The sequence below is a fragment of the Heliangelus exortis genome, chromosome 21, assembly GCF_036169615.1.
Source record: "Heliangelus exortis chromosome 21, bHelExo1.hap1, whole genome shotgun sequence".
Taxonomy (NCBI): Eukaryota; Metazoa; Chordata; class Aves; order Apodiformes; family Trochilidae; genus Heliangelus; species Heliangelus exortis.
The window spans coordinates 4,814,193-4,840,932 of record NC_092442.1 but is presented as its reverse complement, the minus strand read 5'-3'; the positions used below and the strand labels follow the sequence as shown (position 1 = coordinate 4,840,932).

The following is a 26,740-nucleotide window of genomic DNA, read 5'->3' as shown; positions in this document are numbered from 1 at the left end:
CCGTGGTTCTGGGCTTGGGGTCCCTGTGGTTCTGGGTCCCCGTGGTTCTGGGGGGTCCCTGTGGTTCGGGGTCTCTTTGGGCCCAGCGGGGTGCGGTGCCGCCCTCCGGCCGACAGGGGTCGCTGTGCGTTGGCGGCGCGCTGTGTCGGCGCGCGGCTCTGTGTCTCGGAGCTGTCCAGCACTTCAGGAGGGGCCGCGAGCACCGCGCCGGGAGCCGGAGCCGCGGCGGGAGGGGTCGGACCGGACCGGACCGAACCGGACCGAAGGGGGGGGGAAGGCCCGGAGGGAACCGAACGGGACCGGACGAAACGGAACGGAGCGGGAAGAAACCGGTAGCAGCGGTTCCGAGGCGGGCCGGGCCCAGCGGGGCGAGGTGAGGCGCGGTCGGGCCTGGTCCTGGCTGCCGGGCCGGCGGAAGGCGGGGGGGAACCGGGGGGAACGGGGGGGCTGAGGGTGCGGGGGCTGCGGAGCCCGGGGACGGGGTTGGGGACCCCGGGGATAGGGAGTGGGGAGGATGTTGAGCTCCCCAAAGAGATGGGGGGGCAGGGGGGGGCTACGCTGCTCCTGGGAGGGGAATTGGGGTCCCCAAAGAGTGAGCGGGTGCTGGGGGGGGTTGGGAACCCCCGGGAAGAGGGGGGGTGAGCCCGGGTTTTGGTGCTCTGAGAAGGGGAGAAAGGGGAAATGGGGTGAGGAGCCGGGGGGGGAGATGGTTTTGGGGGGCTCAGGGGGTCCGTGGGGGGGGTAGGGTTGTGTTGGGTGCTCCCTGCTGGGGAGGGGTCCCCGGGGGGTCCCCGCGTCCTCTGCACCGGTGCTGCGGGGCAGGGAGGGGGGGACAGGGGCAGCAAGTGACCCCCCCACCCCCCAGCAGAGGGGTTTTTGGCTCCCAGTACAGAACCAGTAAGGGCAGGCTGGGCATGAGCACCCAGTGGGTGCTAACACCTCCGGGGGGGGGGGGGGTGGAGATAAAGCTGAAGTGGGGGTCCCAAAGCCCCTCTGTCTGGCCAGCAGCCCCCCAGGACTGGGAGGGGAGGGGGTCCTGGAGCTGCTGGCTTGGCTGGTGAGATTCCAGACAAAAGGTGGCAGCTGGGGGAGCCTGAGCTGATCTTTTGAGAGTTTCGGGCTTCTCCTTCCCAAATTTGTGAGGTTTATCCCAGAGGGATGGCCGGGCTGTGCTACGTGGGGGGGCTGGGGGTCAGGCAGGGGGATTTGAGGGTTTTGGGTTCATTTATCCCTTCGGGAGCAGAGATCTTGGATTCTGGGTGTTCCTTGGTTCTCCCATGCTCCTGCAGTCACAGGGGGTGTTGCTCGGGGGTTGCCAAGATTTGGGGGTGTCTTGGCTTGATGGAAAACGCTGAGGAGCATCTCAGAGAGTGCAGGAACTTGTGACCCAGCTGCTCTCCACACTCTGGGTTTGTCTCCAGCAGGAATATGAGGACACCCTGTTTCGGGGGGGTGGATTTTGGGAGCAGGAGCTTAGGTTGTGTTCTTAGCTACAAGCACACAACACCCTCACCCTGTCCCCCTCTGCCAGGGTGACATCACTGGATGCCACCCCTGCATCCATCCCTCTGCCTTCCTCCTTCCCAGGAATCACCCTGGCAGCACGTGCAGCCTTTTTCTTGGGCACTTTTTAGGGGAACCTCTGGTCCTCGGTGATGGGGCTGGGGTTGTACCCCAGAAACAGGGTTTTTCCCTCCAGGAAAAGGTTCTCCTGCCTCAGTTCCAGGGATGGGGGGGGATACATGGCAGCAATTCCCTGTGGCTGCAGGAGGGGGGAGCCGGGGGTCCCCACCCCCCATCCCCAAGCAGGAAGGGGGGACCTGTGAGGTGCAGATCCCCCCAGCAGCTAAGGCTTTGCCGGCTCGGGGGTCACCCCCCCATCCCAAAAAGCTTTTCCTCCTGTCTCCCAACTCCCGTTTTTCCCAGCCAGGTGGCCCGGGGTTTATATAATGTGCTGAAACCCGGGAATAGCTCCTCCCGTTACACAACCGCCCAGCCAGCTCGGGGAGGGGGGGTGAGGAGGGGGGGGGATGGATGGATATCCCCGGACGGATGTTCCCTCTGCAAACCCCCCCATCCCCCCTCCCTTCCTCCTCATACCTGCAGCAATCAGCCCCTGGAATTGTGTCCCTGTCAGGGAAGGTGACCCTGCTGTGAGAGCCCCCCCCCCCCTACTTCTCCCCGTGCCCCAAAATTGCTTAAAAAAAAAAATTTAATTAATAATAATATTATTTTTATTATTTCCCCCCCGAAGTGGTGCTGGGCTGCAGAGCTCTCTGTCCCTCCTCCTTGCCCAGCCAAGGCCCCAAGGATGCAGAACTTGGGGGGTGGCTTCCCCCCCCCCCTTTTTATTTAGGAATCTCCAGGCTCCCCTGGCTGCCTGCAGCTCCCTTGGCTACCAGCAACCAGCTGCTGGTGGCCACGGTGGCCTCCAGGGGTTGGGGGGTGTAGGATCCCATCCCCTGGACCTGCTGCCTCTCTGCTCAGAGCAAGGGGGGGAATAGGGGGGGGTTTGTCCCTTGGATGTGTTCCTTCTCCTTTCCCTCATCCCTGGCTCGGGAATGAGATCAGTGCAGGGGTCCTCTGGGGTTGTGTGGCCACCATCGTGGTGTGACCACCCCTCCTCCTTCCCTCAGCTCTCCCCCTGACTGAGCTGGGATCAGGGCTTGCTCAGCCTCCCCCCCACCAGCCTAAAGGGGGGGGGGGGATCAGGCTGGGAGGGGGGGGTTGGTCCTGGAATTTCAGGGACAGGAGCCAAGCCCAGCTCCTCACTCTCCATCCAGAGCATCTCCCAGGGGAGCTGGGGGATCCCCCCCTGCCCCCAATAATGGGACACACACACACACAACCAATCCTCCCCCTTCCCAGTTCCCCCATCCCTACATCCCCAAGCTGGGAAGGAGCCCGGTTGCTTAGCAACTGTTTAGCTTCTCCACCAGCCTGCTTATCTATTAAAAAATTATATATATATATATTTATTTATATTCACAGACATAGGTATGCACGAGCTCACCCCCCAGTGCCCATCTATTTTTTATTAATTACTTAATTAAGTCAAATTTTGCTCGGACAGCAAAGGATGCTCTGGGTTTGGGGGAGGGAAAATCCAGCTGGAAGGGCTGAGCTGGGGGTAACCAACCCCTTCCTGCTGTCCCCTTCCCCCGGGCAGGATCCCTGCTGGCTCAGGGCTGGGAGGCAGCACTGGCTGCACTTTTAAAGCCAATTTTGTCTTTTTTTGGTTTTTTTTTTTGGTCTGACTCATGGGTTTTTGGCACTCGGGGGCTGGTGGAAAGCAGCTCCCCAGAAGGTCGGCCCAATGAACAGCACCAACCCTGGATGGTTCCTCCTTGTAATCCTGGGCTTAAAGGACCCAGGAGGATATTCTGGCATTTTTTGTGCTGGGGATTAAAACAAACAAAGGAAAAAAAACCCTCTCTCCCCGTCACCCCCCCTCGAGCTGGGGCTGACCCCAGACAGGGTTCTGATTTCAGGAGGTGCTGGGGAGACCCTGGGGGTCACCCCCTTTCCCCTGTGGGGTTGTCCCAGGCTTGTTGGGGCTGAGCTCTGGCACACTCAGTGCAGGAGTGGCCTGGGGAGCCTTGGCTGGTGCAGCTGGAGGTGGCTGAGAATTAACTGAGGCAGCTTTAATTAGCACCCAGGCAGGGATGGGGAAAGGGGGGAAGGATGGTGGGGCACCCACTGCTGCCCTTCCTTGCTGAGGGGGAGATGCTGGGAGAGCATCCAGGCAGGGACAGACCCCACCCCAGAGGGGAGGGTGCAGAGGGGGTCAGGGAGGGTGCAGAGGGGGACAGGGAGGGTGCAGAGGGGGACAGGGGCTCTTTCTGCCATCACATTTTGTCCCCGTTGTCACCAGAGGTGTAGCACGAGCTCCATTTCCCACCCAGGGCTTTGCTCTCTCTGGCTGCAGAAGGTTTGCAGGATTCTTTTTCCTTTTCCATCGTTTTCCTGCCCGTGCTGGGGCTCAGGGGGGTGGCTGAGGGTACAGAGGGACACACAGCACTTTCTCCATCCCTTCCACCTCTCTGCAAGGGGGGTGTCTCCCACCACATCCGTTTGATGGAGAAGGGGAACATTTCCCAGCAGGGTTTCTGTGCCTCCCCCACCCACCTCACGGCCCTTTCCTGTCCAGCTGCTCTCCCAGGCTCCTCGGGACACTCTCCAGGTTTCCCAGCAATGAATTTTCCCTCTGCCAGGCTCAGGATTAAGATTCATTCCCACTGGGGAAAACAAGGAGAGACTGTGATGGAAAGCATCCTCTCCTTCCCCCTCTCCTTCCCCAAGCCCCTCAGTGGGTGAAGGTTTCCCACTAGGGGAATTTCTCTTATTCCCAAATTTCTTTCCCATTTTTTGGCTTCATGCCCTGATGGGAAGAAGAGGAACAGGAGCCTCTCCTCCAAGCCAGTTTTTTTTTTTTTTTAATTTTAACTGCAGCATCTCTCTCATCTCTCCCCCTGGGATATGGTGATGGAGCTGGGACCAGGGTTACCCCCTGGGTGAGGGTGTCAAGGGGCCCAAAATGTGGGTGCTGCCCTGCCTGCTGCAGGCAAGGGGGGACCCGGGGACCCTCTGGTTGCTCCAAGGGGGCCAAACATCCTCTGGGAGCATCTCCTGCTGCCTGCTCCTCTCTGCCTCTTTGGAAATTAAAGCTGCTGGCTCCTCTCTGCATGGTAATAATAAGGGAAAAAAGGGAAAAAAAATGTCTGTAATTAAGCAGTCAGCTGCTGTCCTCCTGGGCAGGCTCATCAGGAGAGAAATGAGTGCTTGGAGCAGGGGGAAATCCAGGGATGGCCCTTGGGAATGCCATGGGGTGGGTGGGAGATGCCTTTGTGCTGGGCTGGGATGCCCAGGGAGGGCTCTGAGGGTTTTTATCTCCTCAAACAGTGGAGAAATGTCCTCCAGGTCTCTTGTGGGTGATCTGTGTTCCCACCTTAGCTCTGTCCTGCCTGGCATGGCCATGGAAAAAGCTCTGAACCACCTGGAATAACACGGTGGGAGCCTTGGGTGCTGTGGGGGACACCCCAAGCATAGCAGGCAGGGTTTGGGTGCTTCTCCCATGAGGAAAGCTGCTCCCTGCCAGAGCCCAACATGCAGGCAGCATGGAAAAGCCTCTTGGGCAGGATTCCTACAAAGAAAACACCCCAGGGAAGTGTCAGCTGAGGAAAATTGTGTCTCTGAACCCAAAACCACCTCGGAGAGCAAGGAAGGGTTCTCTGCCTTTGCCCCTGAGCATTCCTCTTTCTGTAGGATTTGGCAGGAGAAAGATTTGTGGGAGCTGCAGGTGAAGCCTGAGGATATCCAGGGAGCTGGGGAGAGGGCTGGTGCTTTTGGGATGGCCATCCCAGGACAGGGAGACTGAGGAATGGGTGCTTAAGCAAGGCCTGGGAGCCTGGGGTGGTTGGGATGGGGTTGTGTCTGTCTGGTTGATCCAGGAGATTTGGGAACATCTCCTGGAGGCTCAGGAAGCATCAGCTGGAACCTCAGCTCAGGAGTTCCTCAGTTTTCCTTGGCTGAGGGGTTATTTTTGGAGCCAAGTGAGGAGATGTTGGCTCTGCTGGTGGAGGAAGGAGGCTGGGACATGGGAAGGGGGAAGAGCAGGGAGAAGGCTGACGGGTATCAGGCAGTGGGGAGCCAGCCTCACCTCCCCCTGGGCACACCAGTGCCAGAGCAGTGCCAGAGCAGTGCCAGAGGGTGCCAGAGCAGTGCCAGAGGGCACCAGACCAGTGCCAGAGGGTCCCCAATCAGTGCCAAAAGGCCCCTGCCTGCCCATCCTGCTGCCACCATAGGGCTCCGGGTGCCCCAAGCCCTGGTACAAGGCTGCATCCTTCTCCCTTTCCCATGAGCCAGCCAGAGGGGGAAAACTGAGGCAAGGGGCAGTAAGGGCACTTGCAGAAGACCCAGCTCTCTCTCGGTTGCCATCCCATCAACCTGTGAGCTCACTCCTCTTTTTGAGCTGAATTTTGCCTTCCTGTCCTGCTGGGGTCCCCTCGCTGTCACTGAGGCAGAGGGACCCCAGGGCAGGGACTGACCCCTGGCTCTTTCTCTCCCCTCCAGGAGGTTCCAGTGGTGCTGAGGTCACCCAGCCCACCCCACCATGGCTCTCTACAACAATGGGGCTGATGTGCCCTCACCCCAGGAAGCCTCCAATGGCTTCTCCCAGCCCAGTGCCTCGGGGACATGGCACAAAGGGGAGGAGGAGGTGAGGATGGTGGAGCCCAGCCTGGTGAAGAAGGCTCACAGGGAAATCCTGGACCATGAACGCAAGAGGAGGGTGGAGCTGAAGTGCATGGAGCTGCAGGAGATGATGGAGGAGCAGGGGTGAGTGCTTGGGGGCTGGGGATGGGCTGGAGGTGGACTTTGTGGCTTTGGATCCTTGTGACAGGCAGCATCTTCTCCTTCTTTTTCTATTTTAAGGCTGGGGTGGATGGGGCTTTGAGAATCCGGGTCTGGTGGAAGTTGAGCCTGCATTTAGAGATGATTAGATGATCTTTAAAGGTCCCTTCCAAGCCAAAATATTCTGTGATGCTATGACTCCTCTCTGACAATGCACCTTGGTGTGGCAGAGGTCGAAGTAAATCCAGTTTGGGGTGAAGCAGAACCCAAACTGTGGGGTTGGTTTGTGAATCTCAATGTCTCCAAGCAGTGCAGAGCTAAGAGTGCATCCACACACATTTTGGTGGCTTCCTCTCACTTGGAAATCTGGGTTTGTGGTGCCAGGGAAACTGAGGCAAGGAGGAGAATCCAAGATACCCATGGCCATGCACACGCTCAGTGAGGTGGGAGATGATCCATCTCTTGTCTCTCATGCAGAGCTGAGGGTTAGAACCAAGCAAAGCTGGTTTAGTTCTTCAGTTTTCCTGCCTCATTTTTCCCCCCCTCCCAGTTTTGGGGTGAGAAGATCCCCCTCATCCTGCCATACCCCAGGAGCTGCTCCCTGTGGTGGGCAGGGGGGGTCACCCCCATCCCCGTGGACCCGTGGCTGGGTTGCCCCACAGTTCCTGCTCCCCCTGACCCTCCCGACAGCCCATGGGATGGAGGAAATTCTTTGGCACACGTGGGGGGGTTGGGATCAGTCAGGGAGAAGGCAAATGGATTGAGGGAAGGCTTTGCCAAGGCTGTCATTAAGAGCAGGAACGTGACCTAGAATTAAATTCTCTCACACAGACTGGAATAATGATTGTGCCTAATTTGTCATTATGGAAATAAATAAGGCTGACCTTGGGGCCTTGGGGAGCTCAGAGCTTCCTCTGGGGTTCCTGCACCCTACGAGGGATCTTACTACCAGTAGTAGCATTACTGCCATGGGTAATAGCAATAGAGCAGTCAGTGTTGTTGTTATTGCTGTAATTGCCTCTGCTGTTATTAAGGCTATTAATAACAATGAGGATGTGATACACTGAAATGATAATATAATTACAGGAATCATCTTGGTCAACCTGGTTAATCCTCCCCCCCCCCTGAGCAGGGCTCTGCAGGGGGGAAAAGGGGGAGGAAGAGCTTTGCAACCCTCAGCTTTCTGCTTTTGCATCCTGGCCATGGCCTCAGGGGAGTTATCACCAGGGCAGGGCCATGGGGTGGGGGGTGACAGCAGAGGAGGGTTTAGGGGGGTTTAAGTGGTCCCTTGTTTCCCTAAACATGGATGCTTCCTCCTGCCCACGCTGTATCCGCTCTCTCCAGGCTGCCTGTGCTGTTCTGTTCCCTGCCTGCAGGATGGATTTCTTCTCTGGAAAAGAAATGTCAGCATTTTTTCTGTCTTTCTTTCTTTCTTTCCCAAACCCATTCTATGTGTGAAATGCAAACCCAAAATCCCTCCAAAGGGGTCAGAAGCAGGGCCAGGAGGGAAGGGGCTGGTGGGATGCTCGCAGTCACAGGGTTGCAGGAGGGGGGTCCCTCACCTTGGCCTTGCTCCCTGCAGGGTTGCTGATGGCCCAGCCTGCAGTGGCCCATCTGTCACCTCCTGTTTGGCCTCCTGTCCCCTCTCTGAGAACATCAGTCACGTTTGTAAGACACTGCAGCAAATGCTCATCTCCTGGGGCAGACATCCTTCTGCTCCTGCTGCCTGGGGGATGGCCAGGGGTGAACCCACCGTGGGGGGCACAGAGCAGAGCAGAATTTGGGGGTGCTGCCTTCCTCCTGCTCAGTTGGCCTGGCTGGCTGGGGAATTAATGAGAGGCTTCGGGTGCTAATGAGCTCATTAATATTAATTCTCTTTCACGGGCATCACAGGGAGGGGCTGCTGGGTGCCCCTCTTCACCCAGGGCACCCAAGGGCACCCTGGGGCACCAAGGGTGCTGGAAGGGTCATCACCCAGGATGAAGTCTTTGAGGTGCCAGCCTGAGGTCGGGTGACACTCAGATTTCTGGGCTCATTAGTGGAGATGCTGGTGGGATGTGGCAGTGAGGATCCCTTCCTTCCTTCCCAGGGGGACACGGGGTCCCTCTCCTTTTGTCCTGGGGATACTTGGGTGCAGCACAGGACTGATCACCCAGGGCTGTCACCTGTCCCTCCCTGAGGATGTCTGGAGTGCCATGGTTGCTGCAGCTGTTCTCCAGTGCCAGGGACAAAGTGATTAGTGTCTCTGGTTAATAACCCTGCAGAGCCCTGAGTCAGCATCAGCACAGAGCTGGCTCTGCTGCCAGTACAGCATGGGGACAAGTGACAAAGGCTCATGATGGGACAGAGACACCAGGACCAATCCCCACCAGATGCTGGCACTTTGGCAGGGATGGGGAATGGCAGCTTCCTGGACATCTTCTTCTTTTTACCCTTTCCTGATGTCTTTACATCTGCTGGGAGGGGCGTGGAGGAAGGAGGAGGGCACAGAGTCTGGTGGTAGAGGACCAAGCAGAGGGACCTGCTCTCCTCCAGGCTGCTCTCTCACCATACCTCTTCTTCTCTCAAGACCTAGGGGTCACATGGGGCTCTGGAAAGTATGGAGCTCCTCAAGAGGTCCCTGGTTAGCCCATGACAGCCCTGCCCATGTCCTTTTGTCCTTTTGTACCCTTCCAGGTACTCCGAAGAGGAGATCCGGCAGAAAGTGGGGACCTTCCGTCAGATGCTGATGGAGAAGGAAGGGGTGCTCACCAGGGAGGACCAGCATGGGCGCCAGATGTAAGTGAGGCACCTCCAAAGCAGCCTCTCCACGTGGCCTGTGCCCACCTCCCATCCCAGAGAGGACACGTCCCAGGGGGCCTCTGGGAAGTGGTGGGGGGGTGGGTTGATACGGAGAGGGTGGGTATGGGGATGGTTGTATGGAAGAATGGACATGGAGAGGGTCTAGAGGGATGGATGAAGAGATGCATGGATGGATCATTGCTTGGCTGGTTGCATGGTTGGTTGATTTGATGGGTGGTTGGTTGTTTGGAGGCAGGGTTGGCCTTTCTGAGGCTTCTGGAGAGGTGGAGAGGTCACCCCACCAGCCAGTGGCAGAGGCCCAGCTGTGGATTCACCTCTGCCTGTCCCTGTCCCTTCAGGTCGCCTTTGTGGCTCTCCCCAGGGCTGAAATCACAGCTTCTGCCTCTGCCCAGCTGAGGGCACCATCTTCAATCCTTCCCTTTAACTCCTGTCTCAGGGTGTGAAGCTCACTCACCTCCCCCAGTGATGGTTTGGCAGGCTGGCTGCTGCTCTATAACCCTAGAAATATTGATATTAGTAATAATAACAATTAATAATAGTAATAATTCCTGTTGCCAGGAATTACCTGGCAGGGCTGGAGCCTTCTTCTCACTTGGGTAGACACAGATCTGGTGTCTCCATCAGGCTGGTGTGACCCCGAGGAGCCCCATGGAAGAAGCTTCTCCAAGGAAATCCTGCCCTGTGCTTTTGTAATCACCCCTGGGGGCTCCCTGGGGGACTTAGGGCTGAGGTTGGGTGTCCAAAGCAGCTCAGCTCCTGCTGGGGATGTGTCACTTACTCCTCCTGTCCCCACACAGGGCTGTCCCTGGCCTCTGAGGGTCTGCCCCAGCTCAGTGCTGATTTATCTACGTGATGCCTGATGGCACAGGCAGCTTGGCCAGCCCAGCACTCACCATCCATCAGCCTGGAAACCAGGTCACTGGGGACAGGAATAGCTGCTGCAGATTCACTGAATATTAATGCTTCATTAGGGGCAGGAAATCAGGGCGAGGGGGGAGGCAGAGAAGCCATGGCAAGCTTGGGGGTTGAACCTTCTTCCAGCCAGGGAGGGAAATACCTTGGTTATGCCCAGTCCTGAATGGGCCACATGGCTCTGGGGCAGCACAAAGCATCCAGAGTCCTCCTTCAGGCAGGAAAAAAAACCAAGGCACAGGGAAAACCAAGCTGCCCAGGTCACCAAGCCCTGAGTCTGAGGTGTTAACAAGTGGCCTTTGCCTGCAGGGCCATGAGGCATCTCCAGGGCATCTTCTTGGGCAAGCTCGTTAGGGCTGGAGCTTTAATGAGCACAGAAGAAAGCTGAAGGTGCCAGGAGGTTACCAGACATCCAGAGCTGCCACCTCTGCAGGCTTGCGTTTGCAGAGGAAGGGTAATCATTAAAGATTAGCCCAGGGGCTATAAATAATAGTGCTGAGCTGGAAGGAGCAGTCTCAGAGCAAAGGGTTGCTCAAAGGAGAGCAGAGCTTGAGGTGCTTGGAAGAGGTTGGTGGGAGCTGGATCCGAAGAAAGTGGGGAGCTGGGCTGCTGAAGTCTCTGCCAAAAGATATCCTGGGTGTAGAAGGCTCACACTGGTTGGGGAGGCTGGGCAAGGGAGTTAAATAAGCTTTATTTAAAGAACCTCAGCCCTTGCTGTGGCTGGGAGAGGAGTCAGCAAACCATCTCGTGGGCTGGGCCTGCTCCAGGATCTCCCTGGACTTTTACAGCTTGGTCTGTGGCTGCCAGGGCTCTGAGTCTGAACCAGAGCAGATGTAAAAGCTGCAAAACTTTCCCCAGGGGAAACTGAGGCACGGAGCAGAGCCATGTCCACCTGAGTCCCTGCTTTGCTTTCTGCCCTCTCCCAGCTCCCATCTCTCTGCATGCACACTGCTCCCCAAGGAATAACTGTTTGATGGGCAGGCTGGTGGGATTTAAAAAAAAAAAAAAACAGGAGCATGTGCTGGGTGCAGAGGGATAGTGGGGGCAGCAGGAGGCTGAGGTGAGCCCAGGTGATGGAGGAGAAGCTGGCAGCCAGTCTGGAGTGGGGCTCTGCCCACTCATGGAGCAAAGAGTCCAGCAGGGAATGATCCTGCCTTGTTTCTCTCTTTTTCTCCCCTTTCCCCCAGCTGAGTGGGTGGTTGAAGGGCTCATTCCTGCCCTTGGGAATCACTTGGAGAGGGCCTAGAGAGCTGAGACCCACTTGAGCAGTCGTCTGTGGTCAGGAGGAGGATGCCTCCCTTGGAGCTTTAGTCCATACTGGTTTTAACTGGGTGAAACAGCCCAGGGCCTGCCAGTGGCTGGGGTGCCAATTGTGCCACTCTCAGATCTGCTGTCCAGGCTTGGGACATCCCTGGGTTTCCTGGAGGTGCTGATGGGGCTGCTAAGGGACCAGCACCACAGGGACTGAGCTTTTCCACCAGCAGCCCTGGGCTGGGACGGATGAGGAGCCCACTTTGAGTTTTTTCTCTCTAAAAAACCCAAAGTTTTTTGGAGTTCTTTCCAGCTGCCTGAAGGGAGGTTGGAGAGAGGGGGGGGTTGGTCTCTTCTCTCTGCTAAAAAGCAAGCAGCAGGACCTGCAATGGCCTCAAATTTCCCCAGGGGAGGTTTACATTGGAGATTAGAAGAAAGTTTTTCACTGGAAGGGTAATTAAACACTGGAATGAGCTGCCCAAGGAGGTGGTGGAATTGCCATCCCTGGAGGTGTTCAGAGGATGTTTGGATGTGGTGCTGAGGGACAGGGTTTAAACACTGGTCTGGGTAGAGATAGATTAATGGTTGGTAAAATGAGGTTATGGTTGGATTTGATGATCTTAAAGGTCTTTTCCAACCAGAAAGATTCTGTCATTCCAAGGGCAAATGTCCCAAACATCTTGATGGGACAGTGGGCACTGTCCAGGCACAGCCTCATCCATTGGTTTTCTCCCGGATGGCCATGTTCCTCCTGGGATGAGATGTCCAACATCCCTCAAGAACAAATGAGAGGCTCCCAGTGGGGTTGGATGCCGGTGATCCCAATGGCAAAGGAGGACTGGGGAGGTGGAGGGTGGCAGGGTCCCCCGGGTCCCTCCTGCCAGCCTGATCCAGCTGTCAGGTCTCTGCCAGCAGCTCCGGTAGTCAATGGCAACCTCCTGTTGGTTTCCATGGCAACGGGAAAAAGGAATGCTGACAAAGTCACTCAGGAGGGAGAGGAGACCCTGGTAGCTCCAGGCAGGATGTCCTCCCACCTGGTCTCACCTGGCCTGGAGGGGACATCCCCCCCATCACCTGCCTGCAGCTCTGGGGCATTGGCCTCAAAGCCTGGCTCATCCCAGACAGCTCCTGCTGGTGAGCAGATCATCTCCTGGATCCCTCCAGATTCCTGCAGCTCCTCTCACCTTAATCCAGCCCTGGCACCTGCCCCCTACTCAGCCCTGGCACTTAGGCAACACCAGAAGGGTCTCCAAGGATGCTGAGGCTGCATCCTGAGGGGAGGTGGTGGACAAAGCCCCACAGTGTCCTTGTGGCAGCCTGGCGGGGACTTTGGCAGGGACAGGAGCTTGGGAAAACGCCCAGAACACCCCTCACCATGGTGTTATGCAGGATCTCAAGGGGTCACACACATCCCCCCCCCCGGGGATGCTGTGGCAGAGGGGATGTCCCCCCCCCCAGCTGCACCCGGGCTGTCCCTCAGGCTTCCCCCCCAGCTGCTGGGGTGGGAGATGGGGTGGGAATGAATCCTGTGCTTCCTCCCTCGGCAGTGTGATAGAAAACCACCACGGGGCAGAGAGGGAGGAAGAGGAGGAGGAGGAATACGAGGTGGAGTACCCTGAGTACGGGGAGAGCTGCCTGCTGCAGTGCGACTGCTCGGCCGAGTGCTACCGCCAGGACAGCGGCCACCGCGAGTACAGGTCTGACCCCACCCGGGTTTTGGGGTCCCCTTTGGGGGACGCAGAGGTCCCGGGGATGTCCCTGAATCCCCCCCCCCAACCCTGTCTGCTTTCTCCTTCAGGTTGAAAAGGCGCTCGAGCAGCTCCACCTCTCCCCCACCCAAGAAGAAAAAGAAAAAGAAATCGGGTCACCGCCGGAGCCGGTGAGTCCCCAGCTGTCCCTGGGCTGTCCCCTCTTCCCAGAGGGCAGCTCTCCTCCCAGCTCAGCTCTTCCCCAGGTTCCAGTGGGGCAATTCCCCCCGTTTTGTGTGTGTGGGGCAATGCACCCCCAAACTTGCACCCTCAGGAGGTGCAATGCACCTTTGTGCAGCAATGGTGCAACAGGCACTGGGGGGGACCAGCACCGAGCAGGCTCCCTGAAGGGTCCATCTGCCCACTGGTCCCTTCCCCAGTTAGCACTGGCTTCCTGGCAGGATGCTGTCCCTAATGTCCCTTTCTTCTCTGCCCTCCTCATGGCAGCAAAAAGAGGAAACCTGGCTCAGAGCGCAGGTGAGTGCCCGCCGGGCTGGGGGGAGCTGGGGGATCCACACCAGGCATGCAAGGCCACCCAGCTGGCCTCCACCCCCCCTCTTGTCCCCCTCTGAAATCCCAGTGGGAACTCAGCACCCTGCTGGAGGCTGTGGAGCCCACGAGGTGGCAATGGGACACAGCAGGGTTCCAGCACCAAAAAGCAGCCAGAGCCCTTCTGCATGAAGCCCCCACCCCCCCAAAAAAAACCCTTCTATGGGATTCTGGAGAAGCAAGATGCTGGAGGGCAGCTGGGTGGGGATCTCCTGGGGTGATGGGGATTGGGAGTCCCTTGCTCCCTGCTCAAGGGGACCCACTTTCTGCCCCCTCCCCACCTCCAGCTGCGACAGCTCGTCACCCATCCGCAAGGAAAAGAAAAAGAAGACTGGAAAGAAACACAGACGTGACAGGTAGGGTGGACACTGCATCGGGCTGGGGACAGGGAGGCTGGCTGGGGGACACTGGGGATGGTTGGGGATAGTGGGGATGGGTGGTGGCTGCCCAGGCCCTTAGGCTGAGGTGATATGGAGGCATGGACAGGGCTGGATGCTGGTGACTCTTGATGGGGCCATCACTGTCACCTGCCCCATCCATCAGCCCAACTTAGAGCCACCTCCCTACCCTTTTCCCCATCCCCTGGGGCTGCCTGGCCTTCAGTCCCCACTGGCCAGCCTGGCACATCTCCTTCATCTCTGCCTCCTCTTCATCCTTCAGGTCTGAGTCAGGATCACGAAAGAAGAGAAGACACAGGTGAGAGTGGCAGCTGGTGGCACCACCCCCACTGCCACCACCACTGGCTTCCAGCCTTCCCCATAGAGGACCCCCTGTCCCCATCCCCTCTGCCTGTAGGGCCAGACCAGTGGCCACCACCTGCTGTCTGTCTGTCTGTCCCTCACCCCATGACTGTCCCCTATACCCAGGCTCTGCTCTGTCCCCCCCCTTTTGAGGTGGCACTGGGCTATTCTGGGTGACCGTGGGGTCCCATATGGCCCTCAGTGTCCCCCGGGGGAGAAGGGGTGACACCAAGCAGCCATGGCCAGGGCAAACACTGGCTGTTGCTCTGCACTTTGGGTGCCCTCTGCCATCGCTGCTATTTTAGGGTGAAAGAAGTCAAAAACAGGCAAAGGGTGCCTAGGTGAGCAGAAGAGGGGTCTGACGTGGGGCAAGGCAAGTGGGGAAGTGACAACAGCCCCAAGCCCAAGCAGAGCCATACCCCCTTCTCACTGCCACCCCCTTCTGCCTGGCACATGGGGTCCCCACGATCCCCCCAAAAGCATTTGGGACACCCTCCCCACCCCACTGCCTTTTGAAGCTCAGGGAAGCACAGGTCCTTCCCGTCAATCCTCCCGCAGCCTGGGTGGCTCTGGGAAGGGGGAAGGGATGGGAGAGGGTGGGGAGGGATGGGCGGGGAAGCCTCCCGGGGGATACTGCCCCTCCTCCTGTGTCTGCAGTTTTGGGCTCTTCCCACAGGTCCCGAAGTCCCAAGAACAAACGGAAAGAGAAAAACAAAGAGCGCAAGAGGTGAGGGACTGGGATGGCGGGGAGGGGGTCCCCCTGCCTGTCCTCCCATGGTGGCTCAGCCTGTCCCTGGCCCCCCCGGCCACCCTCTCCGCAGGTCCCGCAGCGAATCCCCGGTCTGGCGCTCGCACCGGCGCAGCTCCTGCAGCTCCCACAGCGCCTCCCTCTCCTCCTCCGACAGCGGCTCCAAATCCCCCGGCAGGTAGGGACACACCCACCCGTGATGTGGGGACCCTTGTGGGGTAGAAGGCAGGGAGGTGGGGGTGGGGCAGAGGTGAACCCGTGATGGGGAAAATTGAGGTTGGAGGGCAGGGAGGTGAGTGACAGAGGTGTCTCCATGGACCTTTGGGGATGCAGGGTGAAGAGGTGGGTGACAGAGGTGTCCCTGTAATGGGGACCTTTGGGGACGGAGGGTGAAGAGGTGAGTGGCAGAGGTGTCCCTGTAATGGGGACCTTTGGGGATGGAGGGTGAAGAGGTGGGTGACAGAGGTGTCCCTAGGATGGGGATACTTGAGGAGGGAAGGTATTGAGGTGTCCCTAGGATGAGGATATTTGAGGATGGGGGATAAAGAGGTGAGTGACAGAGGTGTCTCCATGGTATGGACCTTTGGGGATGGATGACAGGGTGACAGAGGTGTCCCCATGATGCAGCCCTCAGGGGGGGATGGAGGGGAGCAGTGGGGGTGCCGCAACCTCCCTGGGGTCCTTGGGACCGCGGTTCCCGGGTGGGCTTTCAACTTTTAACACGGAGCGAGCACCAACCCTGGATTTCCCCTCCCCTTTCTCCCTCTGGCTGAGCAGCAGGCCGAGCCCCAAGCGCCGGCAGGACCCCCCCAAGGGCAGCAGCGCCCGCTCCAGCCGCAGCCCCTCGTCCCCCTCGCCCCGCCGCTCCTCCTCTCCGCCCCGCAACGGGCACAAGGGCAGCGCCCAGAACGGTCGCCACAGCCACGGGGCCCCCCTGCCGGAACCCGCGGATGTACGTAGGCTTTTCTTGGATCACCCTTCGCTTCCCTCCCCTTCCTCCTCCTCTGCAGGACCTCCCCCATCCCACCCACCCCACCCCCCGCCTGTCCTTGTCCCCTCTTTCACCTCTGGCTCGGCTGCTCCCTCACCCACTCAAAAGGGGGAGGGGGATGTGGGGTCCAGGATGCACCTCTGCTCCCCAGGAGCTCCCGAGGGGAGCCAAGCCCATCAGCTCAGGGCCAGGATTGGGGCAGCCAGCAGGTCACACACACACACCCCCCCTCCCAAAGCCACGCATCACTCTGCAGATGTCACCCTCCCACTCAGGGACAAGGGCTCAGGAAGGCAGGGTCACTGCCAGGCTCAGCAGCTCCCAGGATTGAGCCCAAACAGGCAAGAAATGAGTAAAGCTCAAAATTCTCTCCCGCAAGCCCCAGCCCTGCTCAGAACAAAGGTGCTCAGGACCTCAGCACCCAGTTTGTACCAGTCTGAGGACTGGGATTAGGCCAGGCTGGGGTTTGGAGGGATTTGATGCTGAGTGCTCAGCTTTTAGGAGCTCAGGGTCTCTGCAGCAGGTCACATTGGAGCTGGGTGTCCCCAGCTCTGCCTCTGCACCCTGGGGATCCCACTGAAGCTTGAGGGGCTGCAGCCACACTGAGTGGGGGCTGGGGAGCTAGCCCCAGTTTGACCAGTAAGGAACCCCCTGTTGGCTAGCGGGGCACTGAACAAAGGCAGCATGGGAAGGACCCCACTGATGAGGGCCACACAACCCCAGAAGACTTTAATCCCATGACCAAAGTATTGCAGGGACCCACCACTGCCACCCCAGCACCTGAGGGGCTGGGGACACCCCAGGAATGGGGGGGCCAAGAGCCCCCCACCCTCTCCTCACATCACCATCACCCTCCCCATCCCCACCACCCCCCCAGCAGCACCCAGCACCCTGCCTGCCTCTTGGGGCACCTTCTGCTTTCTTCTTTCCTGTGGTTTCAGCTGGGGTGTGGGGGGGTTGGGGTGCCCAGCACCCACCCAGGCACCCACCTTGCTCTGCTCCCCCCTGCCCACCACCCCCAGCATCACCCAGGCCGCTGAGCTCCCACAGCTCCCCGGCACTAGCGGGACTTTTCTCCAACAACTTTCTCTCTCTTTCTTTCTTTCTCTCTCTCTCTCTCTCTCTCTCTCTTTTCTTTCTCTCTCTGGTTTCTATTTTTTTATTATTATTTTTTTTCTTTTAATCCCATCTGTGTTTTTCTTTAGCCTCCCATTTGAAAAAAACCCAAACGGTAATATACACTTCCATTTCTTGCTCAGCAGAAGCAGGGACAAGGGGGGGGGAAGGGCAATGAAACGTGCTTTTTTTTCCCCCCCTCCTCCTTTTGTTTTAGTTTCCTTCCTCATTATTTCTTTTCTTTTCCCTTGTTATGTACAGAAATGCAAACAATATATATTTCTCTCTTATTTTTTCCCCCCCTGTCGTCGTCGTGTTGTTCTAGAATTTTTGGCTTTTGTGTGTGTTAATGTGGAGAAAAAAAAAAAAAGAAAAAGAAAAAAAAAAAAAAAAAAAAGCAGATGTGTTTTCTAAATATTTACGGCCTCTCTGAACATTGTATTTCCATTTTTCTATATTTTGAATGAGGAATTTAAAAGGGAAGAGAACCAGGCAGCTCTGCACCTCAAAGGGAGGGGGCTTTCTTCAATAGCATGGAGCAAATTGCCTCCTCCAGTTGGCTACTGGCCCGTGGCCTCAGCTGGTGGCCAGACCCTGCTGCCCTGGGGTTGCTTTTCCTCCTCAGTGGCAGGATGAGGCTGTTGGGTGCTGGGTTATCCACCCCCACCCAAGCCACCCATCCTGCATCCCTCCTCCTGGTAGGACGGGCTCTGAGCATCCTCAGCACCCAGCTGCCCCCTCCCACCTCCTCCAGAACCTCCAGAAGAGACTCAGCCCATGCCCCCCCAGCATCCCCCAGAGCTGCTGGGGTACCCCAGGGTGCTGCAGAGTGTTACCTTCCCTTTTAAATCCCTGGTCCCATCTCCATCCATCCCTCCTTCTTCCCAGGTCTCTCCTCCTCCTCCTTGCCCACACGCACCCTCTGGCCCCTCTTTGTCTCTGGTTTTCTTTGGGGCAGCACAGCCCAGCACCCATCTCTGTGTCCCATCTTCATCCATCACCTTCCCTGCATGTTATCTGGGACTTTGTCATGGTAAATAGCCACTTTTTAAGATCCTAAACTCAGCTGGGTTCCAGTCCCCACCCCCCCCCTCCCCTGACAGCAAACCAACCTCCCCTGCCCCTGCCACCTCCCTGCTTGGTGGCCACAGCCTTCCCATTAAAAAAAAAATAAAAAAAAATAAAAAAAAAAGAGAGAGAGAAAAAAAATTAAAACCAAACCAAACCCCCCAAACCACACCCGACTCATGAGACCAGGTTCAAAATATTAAATCCTAAAAATTCTAAGAGCAAAACGGGATTAGCCAAGGGGTCTGGATCGCCGTACTAAAGAGTCCTTGTCTTTTTCCCATTCTGCCCTCCAAATGTGGAGATTATTGTTTTCTTTTTTTTATTATCGCATTCCTGTCACTGCCAATTGCAAAGGTAGGTATTTTGTCCACCTCTGCACGTTCACTTCTGCAGATGAGCCTGTTGAAAAGCACCGTAGCTTGATTTAATGTTATTTTCTTTCTTTCTGACTTTCTCTTTCTTTCTCGCTCTCCTTCTCTGTCTCTCTTTCATTTTGTCTCTTTTTGGTGGCTATATATGATTTTTTTTTTCTTTAATTTGTATGGTTTTCCCCAGTTAGCTGCAAAGCCATGCTCTTTTCTTCTGTTCTTTATTTATATAAATTATTTTTTTTTTTGCCCTGTCCACGTAAATATTTATTTCTTTCTTCCCCTCCTTTTTCTCTTCCCCATCTCCTCATGCCGTCGGTAGAATGCATTTCTGTGTCTTTCAGCCCTCCAAATTTCTGTTTGTTTCCATCCAGGGGCCAAGTAGGGCTGTTCCCTTTCAGTCCCCAGTTAGGGGCTGGGTGACAGAGGCCAATGGCATTAGTGAGAAATAAGGGCAGGGCCTGGGCAGAGGGGGTTTTGGGGTGGATGGATGGGGCAAGAAATGAGAAATTTGGGGAGATGCGTGGGTTTGGCCCTTGCTTGCAACACAGTGGACATTAAAAAAAAAAAAAGCCACAAAAAAACCCCCACAATCCAGGGGGGAGCTGGAATGGGGAAAGGTTGAAACCTTTCTCTGTGGAGAGAGGCAGGTCTGGGACATCATGGTCCCCAGGGGCAGGGGACAAGGTCCCAGCCCTGGCCACCCCCTCAAGCCCCCAGTGTGTGTTTTGCCTTTAAGGGCTGAACCTTTGCTGATGAGGATTTATTTGGGATGCTTTTCCTTTTCGTGCCTTCCCACAGGTCTGGGCAGGAGAACCCTCTGCCCCCCAACCCAGGGTTTGGGTGAGAACCTCATGGTGTGCCCAAAATGTCACCTTAGGAAAGAGGAAACCCCCCTCTTCCTCTCCTCTTCTTCCTCCTCCTCTTCTTCTTCTTCTTCATCTCTGATTGGTTTTCCCTGCCTGGATGCAGGGCTGGGCACAGACTCAGCTGATCCCCACTTGCAGGGGGCTGTGTCCCCCAGGACTTGCAGGACACTCAGGGCAGGGCTGGCCAGTGCCACCCCCCTGTTGCTGGAAGCCATTGGAACACCAACAGTTTGTTAAAAAAAAAACCCCATTACGTCAGGTCTGCATCTGGAGGGGTTGGCTGATCTATGGGGACACAGGACATGCCACCCATGGGGTGGAAAGCAGCTTGTGGGACATTCTCCCCTCTGCCTTGGGGTGCTTGGGGTCGTGATGGCCTTGAGTCCCTTTGGCACCATCTTGGTGATGTCCCCAGGCTCCCACCCTGAGACCTCCCCTACTTTTTGTGGGGAGAAGAGTGGCATTTAGGAGGTGGCAGAGAGAACCTCATCCTCAGGGATTGACCAGCGGGGTGTGTTTGGGGTTGAGTAGCTGGTGGGGATTGGGGTCACCGACTGGGGTCACCTTGATCCTCCTGGCCCCCGTTAGATCCCTCAGCTGGATTCCCCCCTCCAGGGATGCTCAGAAACCTGGGGCAGGGCTGTGACTGGGCAAAGGAGACCCTCAAAGCCCCCCAAGCTGGGGCTGGCCAGCTTGGTGGTGGCTGGTGGTGCAGGAGCTGTTTCCATCCCTCTTTGTGGTGTTGGCAAGGATGGGGGAAACCCCAAGGCAGCTCTGAGGAGCTCAGATATTTGGGAACCACTGCGTGCTGGAACCCTAGGGCAGGGCAAAACCCTCAAGAGCCCAGCACAGGGCCTTGGTCCAGGGTTTTCCCTTCCCCCCTCCCCTCTTTCGGTAGGAGAAGTGAGTTGGTTTGTTTTATTTCTCCTCTTTCTGGCTCTGTCTCTGTCTCTCCTCCTTCTCTCGCTCTTTCTTTCTCTCTTGCATTTTTGTGAATCTAATGATGCACTTATATTGCCCCGCTTTTCCCTTCTCTTCATACCTTACCTACTAAAGGAGGAAATGCCACTTTTTTGGTAAGTGGATGTTAACCAAGAGGGACTTAAAAAAAAAAAAAAAGCATATAATGGAAAAAAAAAATTAAAAAAAAAAAAAAAAAGGAAGCAGAAAGCAAAGTCTGTGTTGAGTGCTGATGAGGACTTAGCAGTTCCTGCAGAGTCACAGCTAACAGCTCAATGCGTGTCCCAGGAAGAGCTCAGAGCCATTCGTTTATCTCAGTAACGAGGACATTTGTGGAGTTTTGCTTTATTTTTCTTTTAATTTTTATCATTTATTTGGATGGGTTTCTTTCTTCTTTTTTTTTTTTTTTTTTTTTTTTTTTTTTTTTTTTTAAATTTTGGTTTCTTTTGGCTTTCTCGCCCCAGCCCCGCCTCCCTGCCTTGCCCTCCATTTGTCACCCTGTGCCCTCCTCCTCGTTTCTTCGTTTGTTTGAAGCCGAAAGCTGTTCTGCCTCTGAACACAGCACAGCCCTCGACATAAATCCCTCGACATAAATCCCTCGACATAAATCCCTCGACATATCTCTCTCTCTGTGCATGCCTCTGTGTGAGCAGACCCCCCTCACCCCCAGCCCTCTTTGGTTCGACCCCTTCCCCTCGCTACGTCTGATTTTCTCTCCCCCACTTCCCATCTTTTCCCCCCCATTTTTCTTCCTTTGTTTGGGTTTCACCCTCTTTTCCCTTCCCCTCCCTCGGTTCAGGGTAGGGTTGGGGCCGCAATTTGCTTTATCCCCGCTCGAGGTGTGTTGTTTTTTTTGTTTTGTTTTGTTTTGTTTTTTTTAATGGGGGTGTGTGTGTTTCTTTCCCTTCAAGCTCTCCCTCTCCGACGACTTGGGAGTTTCTTGGATTTTTTTTTTTTCCTTTTTTTTTTTTCCGCTCCCATCCCTTCCTTTGTTTTGGTTTTCTTTGTTTGTTTTGTTTTTTTTTTTTTTTTTAATTTTGTTTCGGTTTGTTTTGATTTTTTTTGCGTTGTGGTTTTTTTTTTTTTTTTTTTAAACTTAATTAATTTTTGTTGGCGTTTTGCATGCGGAGGTTTGCATGACCCACGTTGTTGAGGGCGAGAGGAAGGTGCAGGGTAGCCTCTGTGTAGCCTGCCTTATGCGATGTGCGTTGACGTTGTGAACCGCGCCGCCGGCCCCCTGCCCCCCCCCGCTAACGTCCCCTTTTCTCCTTTCTTTTCCACCCCCCCTTCCCTCCCCACTCTTCTCCACTTTTTCCCCTCTTTTTCTCTCTCTCTTTTTCTCTCCCCCCCCTCCCTTGCCAGAGGCCAGCCTCGGCGTCCCCTTCTCCGCGGGCTCACTCCAGGACGGACCCTCCCTCCCCCCGTCCCCGGGGGGGCCGACACGGTGCCCGCAGCCCCCGCTCGCCCACGCCGGACCGGGCCAAGCACGGCCACCGGCACCGCTCCCGCAGCGTCTCGCCGCCCCCCCGCCACCGAGGCCAGAGCAAGGGGAGACCCCCGGCCCCCCGGGAGACCCCCGTCACACCCCTCAGCCCCCCCGGCTACAGCAGTGATTCGGAGGAGGGCTCAGGGGGCTCCCATCACCCACCGCCCGGCCCCGATAGGAACCACGGCGCCCACGGCAAGAAGTAAGGGGGTGCTGGGGACACGGGGGGTGCTGGGGACACGGGGGGACCTTGGGGGACACGTGGGGTGCTAGCAATGCTGGGTTTGGGAGGGGTGGTCTTTGGGATTTGGGGTGCAGCCAGGTGTGGGCAGCTCTGTTCCATCGGGGTATGGCATGGGGAGCTGAGGGGGAGGGTGGGGATGGGGATGGAGACAGGGATAGGGCTGGGAAAAGGATAGAAACAAGGGGAGGGATGAATGTAGGGATGGAAATTGGGATGGGGATGATGGAGATGGGGACAAGGATCGGAGTAGGGATGGGAAAGGGTTTGGAGATGGGAATAGCGATGATGAGGGGACCAGGGGTGGGGATGGAGACAGGGATGGGGCTGGGAAAGGGGATAGAAACAAGGAGAGGGATGAATGTAGGGATGGAAATTGGAATGGGGATGGTGGGAATGGGAACAAGGACAGAGCTGGGGACAAGGATGGGGGTAGGGATGGGAAAGGGTTTGGGGATGGGAATAGCAATGATGAGGGGACCAGGGGTGGGGATGGGGATGGAGATGAGAATAGGGACGAGCCCCAGCAGGTCAGTGGCAGCGTGCTGTGGGAAGGGTCATCCCCACAAGGGATTATCCCAGTGTGCAGGGCATTGCAGCACCCCAGGGGGTGCAGGGGCTTTACCACCGGGGATACAGGCAGCCAAAAACTGGGGTCATGCAGGTGCAGACGCTGCTCCCCCCTGAGAACCCAGAGTTGTGAGCCCCGGTGTGGACAGCACCCAGTCACCCACGGTGGCACAAGACGTGACAGGAGCTGGATTTTGTCCTCACAGGGTGAAGGAGAGGCACCACCGGGGCCGGCCCAATAGCAGCTCGGAATCATCGGCCAAGCACTCCCGGCACGCCTCGGAGCGCAGGAAGAGCCCCTCGCCCAGCCCCGGCCAGCGCAGCACCTCCTGGAGCTCCAGCGGTTCCCTTTCCAAGTCCCGCTCCCGCTCCCGGGAGAAGAGAGCAGGACGCAGCCGGTCCCGCTCTCCCTCACCCAAAAAACCCGCCAGCAGGTCAGAGCCTTCATCACGGCGGGGTTGGGGCACCGGGAATGGGCTCGGAGGGTGCCTGCAGCTCAGGGTGGTCCCGGCTGTTCCAGGGCTCAGGGATCAATGCTGCCCCCAGTGGCACTGGCAGCACCAACCCTGGGTGGGGGGGTGGATGGGTGGGGGGGTGTCACCCCACGGGGGGCTGCTGTGCCCCATCCTGATGCCGTTCCTCCTTCTCCCCGGGGTGCAGAGAGAAAGACAGTGAGCCCAGAACACGCCACGGTGAGCCCGATCCCACCCGCGCCCGACGCCGCTCCCGGAGCTATTCCCCCATCAGGAAGAGGAGACGTGATTCCCCCAGCTTCATGGAACCCAGGAGGATCACCAGGTGGGTCACGGCGTGTGGAAAAGCCTCTGCCGTGGACACGGCCAGCCCTGCAGGACGGGTGGGTGGGTTGTTGTTGGATGGATGGATGGATGGATGGATGGATGGATAATTGGGTGGGTGGATGGATGGATGGATGGATGGATGGATGGATGGATAAACAGATGAGCAGCTCGATGGCTGGGTAGATAACCCTGAGGATGACCAGCTGGGTAAATCAGCTGGCCCAGACAAACGGATAACCAGACTGCCTCCAACCTCCTCATCTCTTCCCATTTCGAGGCATGAAAAGAGGAATTCAGTTCAATCTCCCCTGTGCATATTCCAGCAAGCTGTGCGGGGCTGCCAGCGCCTCCCCCTGCCCTCCAAAAGCTGTTTTCTCCTCCTTGAGATCCTCTTGCCTCAGGATCCTGGGCTGTAAGGCAGGGAATATTGAGAGGCAGCCGAAACGCTGTGTGCATATATAGCACCTCGTTAGCATGCAGGGCTGGCGGCGGCACCGCCGGCGAGCTGAGATTACCTCGTTCCTGACCTATTTGTTTCTCCTGCTATCGCTGGGAGCTCGGGGTGGAGGGGCTGGGTTGTCAGCAAACAGCTCTGGCTCGCAGTGGGAGGAGAATCATTGCAACTGGGCCGGACCGAAGCTGTAAGGAGGGAGGACAGAGCTCCCTGGTGGGTGAGAGCTTCCTGCGTCCCTCCCCATGGATGCTCTGTGAAGAGCTTGGGCTGGGAAAGATACTCCCAGCCCAGTGAAAGGTTTTCCAGCCCAGAGGAAGGTCTCCCAGCCCAGTGAAAGGTTTTCCAGCCCAGAGGAAGGTTTTCCAGCCCAGTGAAAGGTTTTCCAGCCCAGGTGAAGGTCTCCCAGCCCAGAGGAAGGTTTTCCAGCCCGGTGGAAGGTTTTCCAGCCCAGAGGAAGGTTTTCCAGCCCACAGGGTCTCCCAGACTAGAGAATGGTTTCCCACCCTGGTGACATCTCTCCTGTTCTGTCCTCGAGATGGATGTTGCCAGGATGTCCCCAGGAAAGGTGGCAGGGCCTGGCTGGAGGACACAACCCATGGTCCCTGCAGAGAATGTTCCCCCCCAGCCCTGTCACCCAGTCCTGGGATGGATGGGGACAGCAGCCCCAGCTGTGCTGGTAGGTGAAGAGCAGCTGAGCTGTGTCTGTGAGGCTCAAAGCTTTTGGAGGATGCTGTGGGGAAGAGGCACCCAGGACAACATCCCCAGCCCCTCCTTGCCTGCCCTGGGCAAGCCTGGTAGCCCAGTCAGAAGCCCCAGGGCCTTTCCTTGCCCTCCTGCCCTGTCCCTGTCACCCCTCACCACCTCGGGGGTCCATCACCATGTGGTCCTGCCTCAGTGATGCCAACTTCTCCTTTTCCATTTCATCCCAAGGTCCCTCTCGGAGAGCACCGCCGCCAGCCTGGCTCCCAGGGTAACCTCCCCCCTTCCTCCTCCTCCTTCTCCTCCTCTTCCTCCCGGACCTCTCTTTGTATCCTCACCCCTCAGGATGCCCTCAGTACCCAACCCCCTCCGGGCTGGGCCTGGGGCTCTCTCCGGTCCCACTAACACCGGGCTGGGAGAAGGGGGCAAGGGGCCGGGCTCCTGCACCGGCTCCAGACGTCACTGCCCCCCCCTGCCCCCCCGATCCCTGCTCCTCCCCTGCCCCCCACATCCTCAGGCGCCGGCGGGCCGCAGCTCGCCTCCTGCTAATCCCTAACGTCTCTTTTTCAGCAGCTTTCACTCTTTGGTGTCTGGGAAACACAAAAGCCACATTAACCTGCTCACTTTCTGCCCTCGCCGCTGCCTAATCCAGGACTAACACCCCGGGTGGGGAAGGGGAGGGGGGAGGCGGGGATGTGGGGAGGAGGAAAGGGATGGAGGCGGGGAGGGACGATGCCGGGCGGCCCCATCCGGATATCCTGCAGTGGGGCTGAGCCTGGCCACCCTACGGGATGCTCAGAAACCCTGGGGGGATGCTGGGAGCACCCTGCAGGATGCTCAGACACCCCCTGCGGGCTTCTCAGCACCTCCCCGCGGGGATGCTCAAACCCCTTTGGGGAGCCGGCGCTCGTCTCCCTTACTCCGAGCTTGGCGGCGGGTTGGTGACTCAGTTTCCCTTTTCCATTTCCAGCGCTCGCAAGCGTCCCATCCCTTACTACCGCCCCAGCCCCTCCTCCTCCAGCTCGCTGAGCACCTACTCCTACAGCCGCAGCCGCAGCCGCAGCTACGACAGCTACAGCAGCAGCCGCTCCCGCAGCCGGACTCGCAGCCCCCCGAGCCGCTCCCGCAGCCCCAGCCGCAGCCCGAGCTACAACAGCCGCAGCAGCTCCGAGAGCGCCGGCTTCTGAGCCACCCCCCCTTACACAGACACCGCCTCTCCCCCCCCTTCATGCCCACCTGTATCCCGGGGGGGAGGGGAAAAGGAGATCACCAAGGAGGTGGAAAAGAACCGGAGGCTGCTAAAGGATGGACCTGGCAGTGGGGGGGAAATGGGGGCTAAAAACTCCAAAGGGGCTTTGTGTACCCCAGGGAGGGGGTGATACACACACCCCCCCCATTCTCCCCACCCCCCCCAGGGGTGTTTTTGGGGTCAGGATGGGGTGGGGAGGGAGGATTTTCTTCTTTCTGCGAGGGGTGGGGTGGGGAGAGCACAGAGCGAGGGAACAAATTGCTCAGCAGAGACCTTGGGATGGGTGGGGGCAGCCCAGGGCCCCCCACCCGGGATTTTTGGGGGGTTGATTGACTTTTTTAGCACAAGCGTATCCTTGGGGGGGAGGGAGGGGCTGGAGGCTGTGATGCCAGCCAGAAGTGAGCCCTGGCAGAGGGGTCACCTTGTCCCCATGGTGTCCTGGGGCACTGTGAACCATTTTTGGGCCACTCCCAGCCCAAGCACGCGCCGAGCCATGGATGAACAAAACCCATCACCCAGCAGCACCCCAAAAGTCCCTGAGCGAGGAGGTCTGGTGGGGTGGGGAGGGGATGATCACCCCTGCAGGTTAGCCCTGATTGACCCTGCACCCATCCATCTCACCCAGTTTTGGGGAGGACCCACCTGACACCCCCCAGGAGGAGGGATGCTGCAAGGACAAGGACTGAGCTGGGGATTTTCCACCCCCCCAGAGCCACATTCTGTAGCTTCAGCAGGCTGTACCCCACCTTTGGGCTTGTAGCCCCC

The 26,740-nt window shown here is 57.6% G+C and overlaps 1 protein-coding gene across 1 annotated transcript; it reads left to right on the top strand.

Annotated features, from left to right (window-relative positions):
• The first annotated feature begins 182 nt into the window (after window positions 1–182).
• Window positions 183–25,994, top strand: SRRM3 (serine/arginine repetitive matrix 3). Its single transcript, XM_071765190.1, has 15 exons — window positions 183–373; window positions 6,073–6,336; window positions 9,028–9,129; window positions 12,864–13,013; window positions 13,115–13,195; window positions 13,512–13,541; window positions 13,901–13,969; window positions 14,274–14,309; window positions 15,030–15,080; window positions 15,175–15,279; window positions 15,879–16,053; window positions 21,839–22,164; window positions 22,980–23,207; window positions 23,434–23,571; window positions 25,697–25,994. Exons 2-15 carry the CDS (start codon window positions 6,113–6,115, stop codon window positions 25,911–25,913), a joined length of 1,932 nt encoding a protein of 643 aa, XP_071621291.1. The 5' UTR covers window positions 183–373; window positions 6,073–6,112; the 3' UTR covers window positions 25,914–25,994.
• The last annotated feature ends 746 nt before the right edge of the window (window positions 25,995–26,740 follow it).

What these genes read in the sequence shown, in the direction of transcription:
- SRRM3 (XM_071765190.1), top strand. Translation starts at nt 6,113, where the DNA reads ATGGCTCTCTACAACAATGGGGCTGATGTGCCCTCACCCCAGGAAGCC. An exon ending in AGCGGCCACCGCGAGTACAG is followed by an intron (nt 13,014 to 13,114) that starts GTCTGACCCCAC and finishes TTTCTCCTTCAG; the next exon opens with GTTGAAAAGGCGCTCGAGCA. An exon ending in GAACCCAGGAGGATCACCAG is followed by an intron (nt 23,572 to 25,696) that starts GTGGGTCACGGC and finishes TTCCATTTCCAG; the next exon opens with CGCTCGCAAGCGTCCCATCC.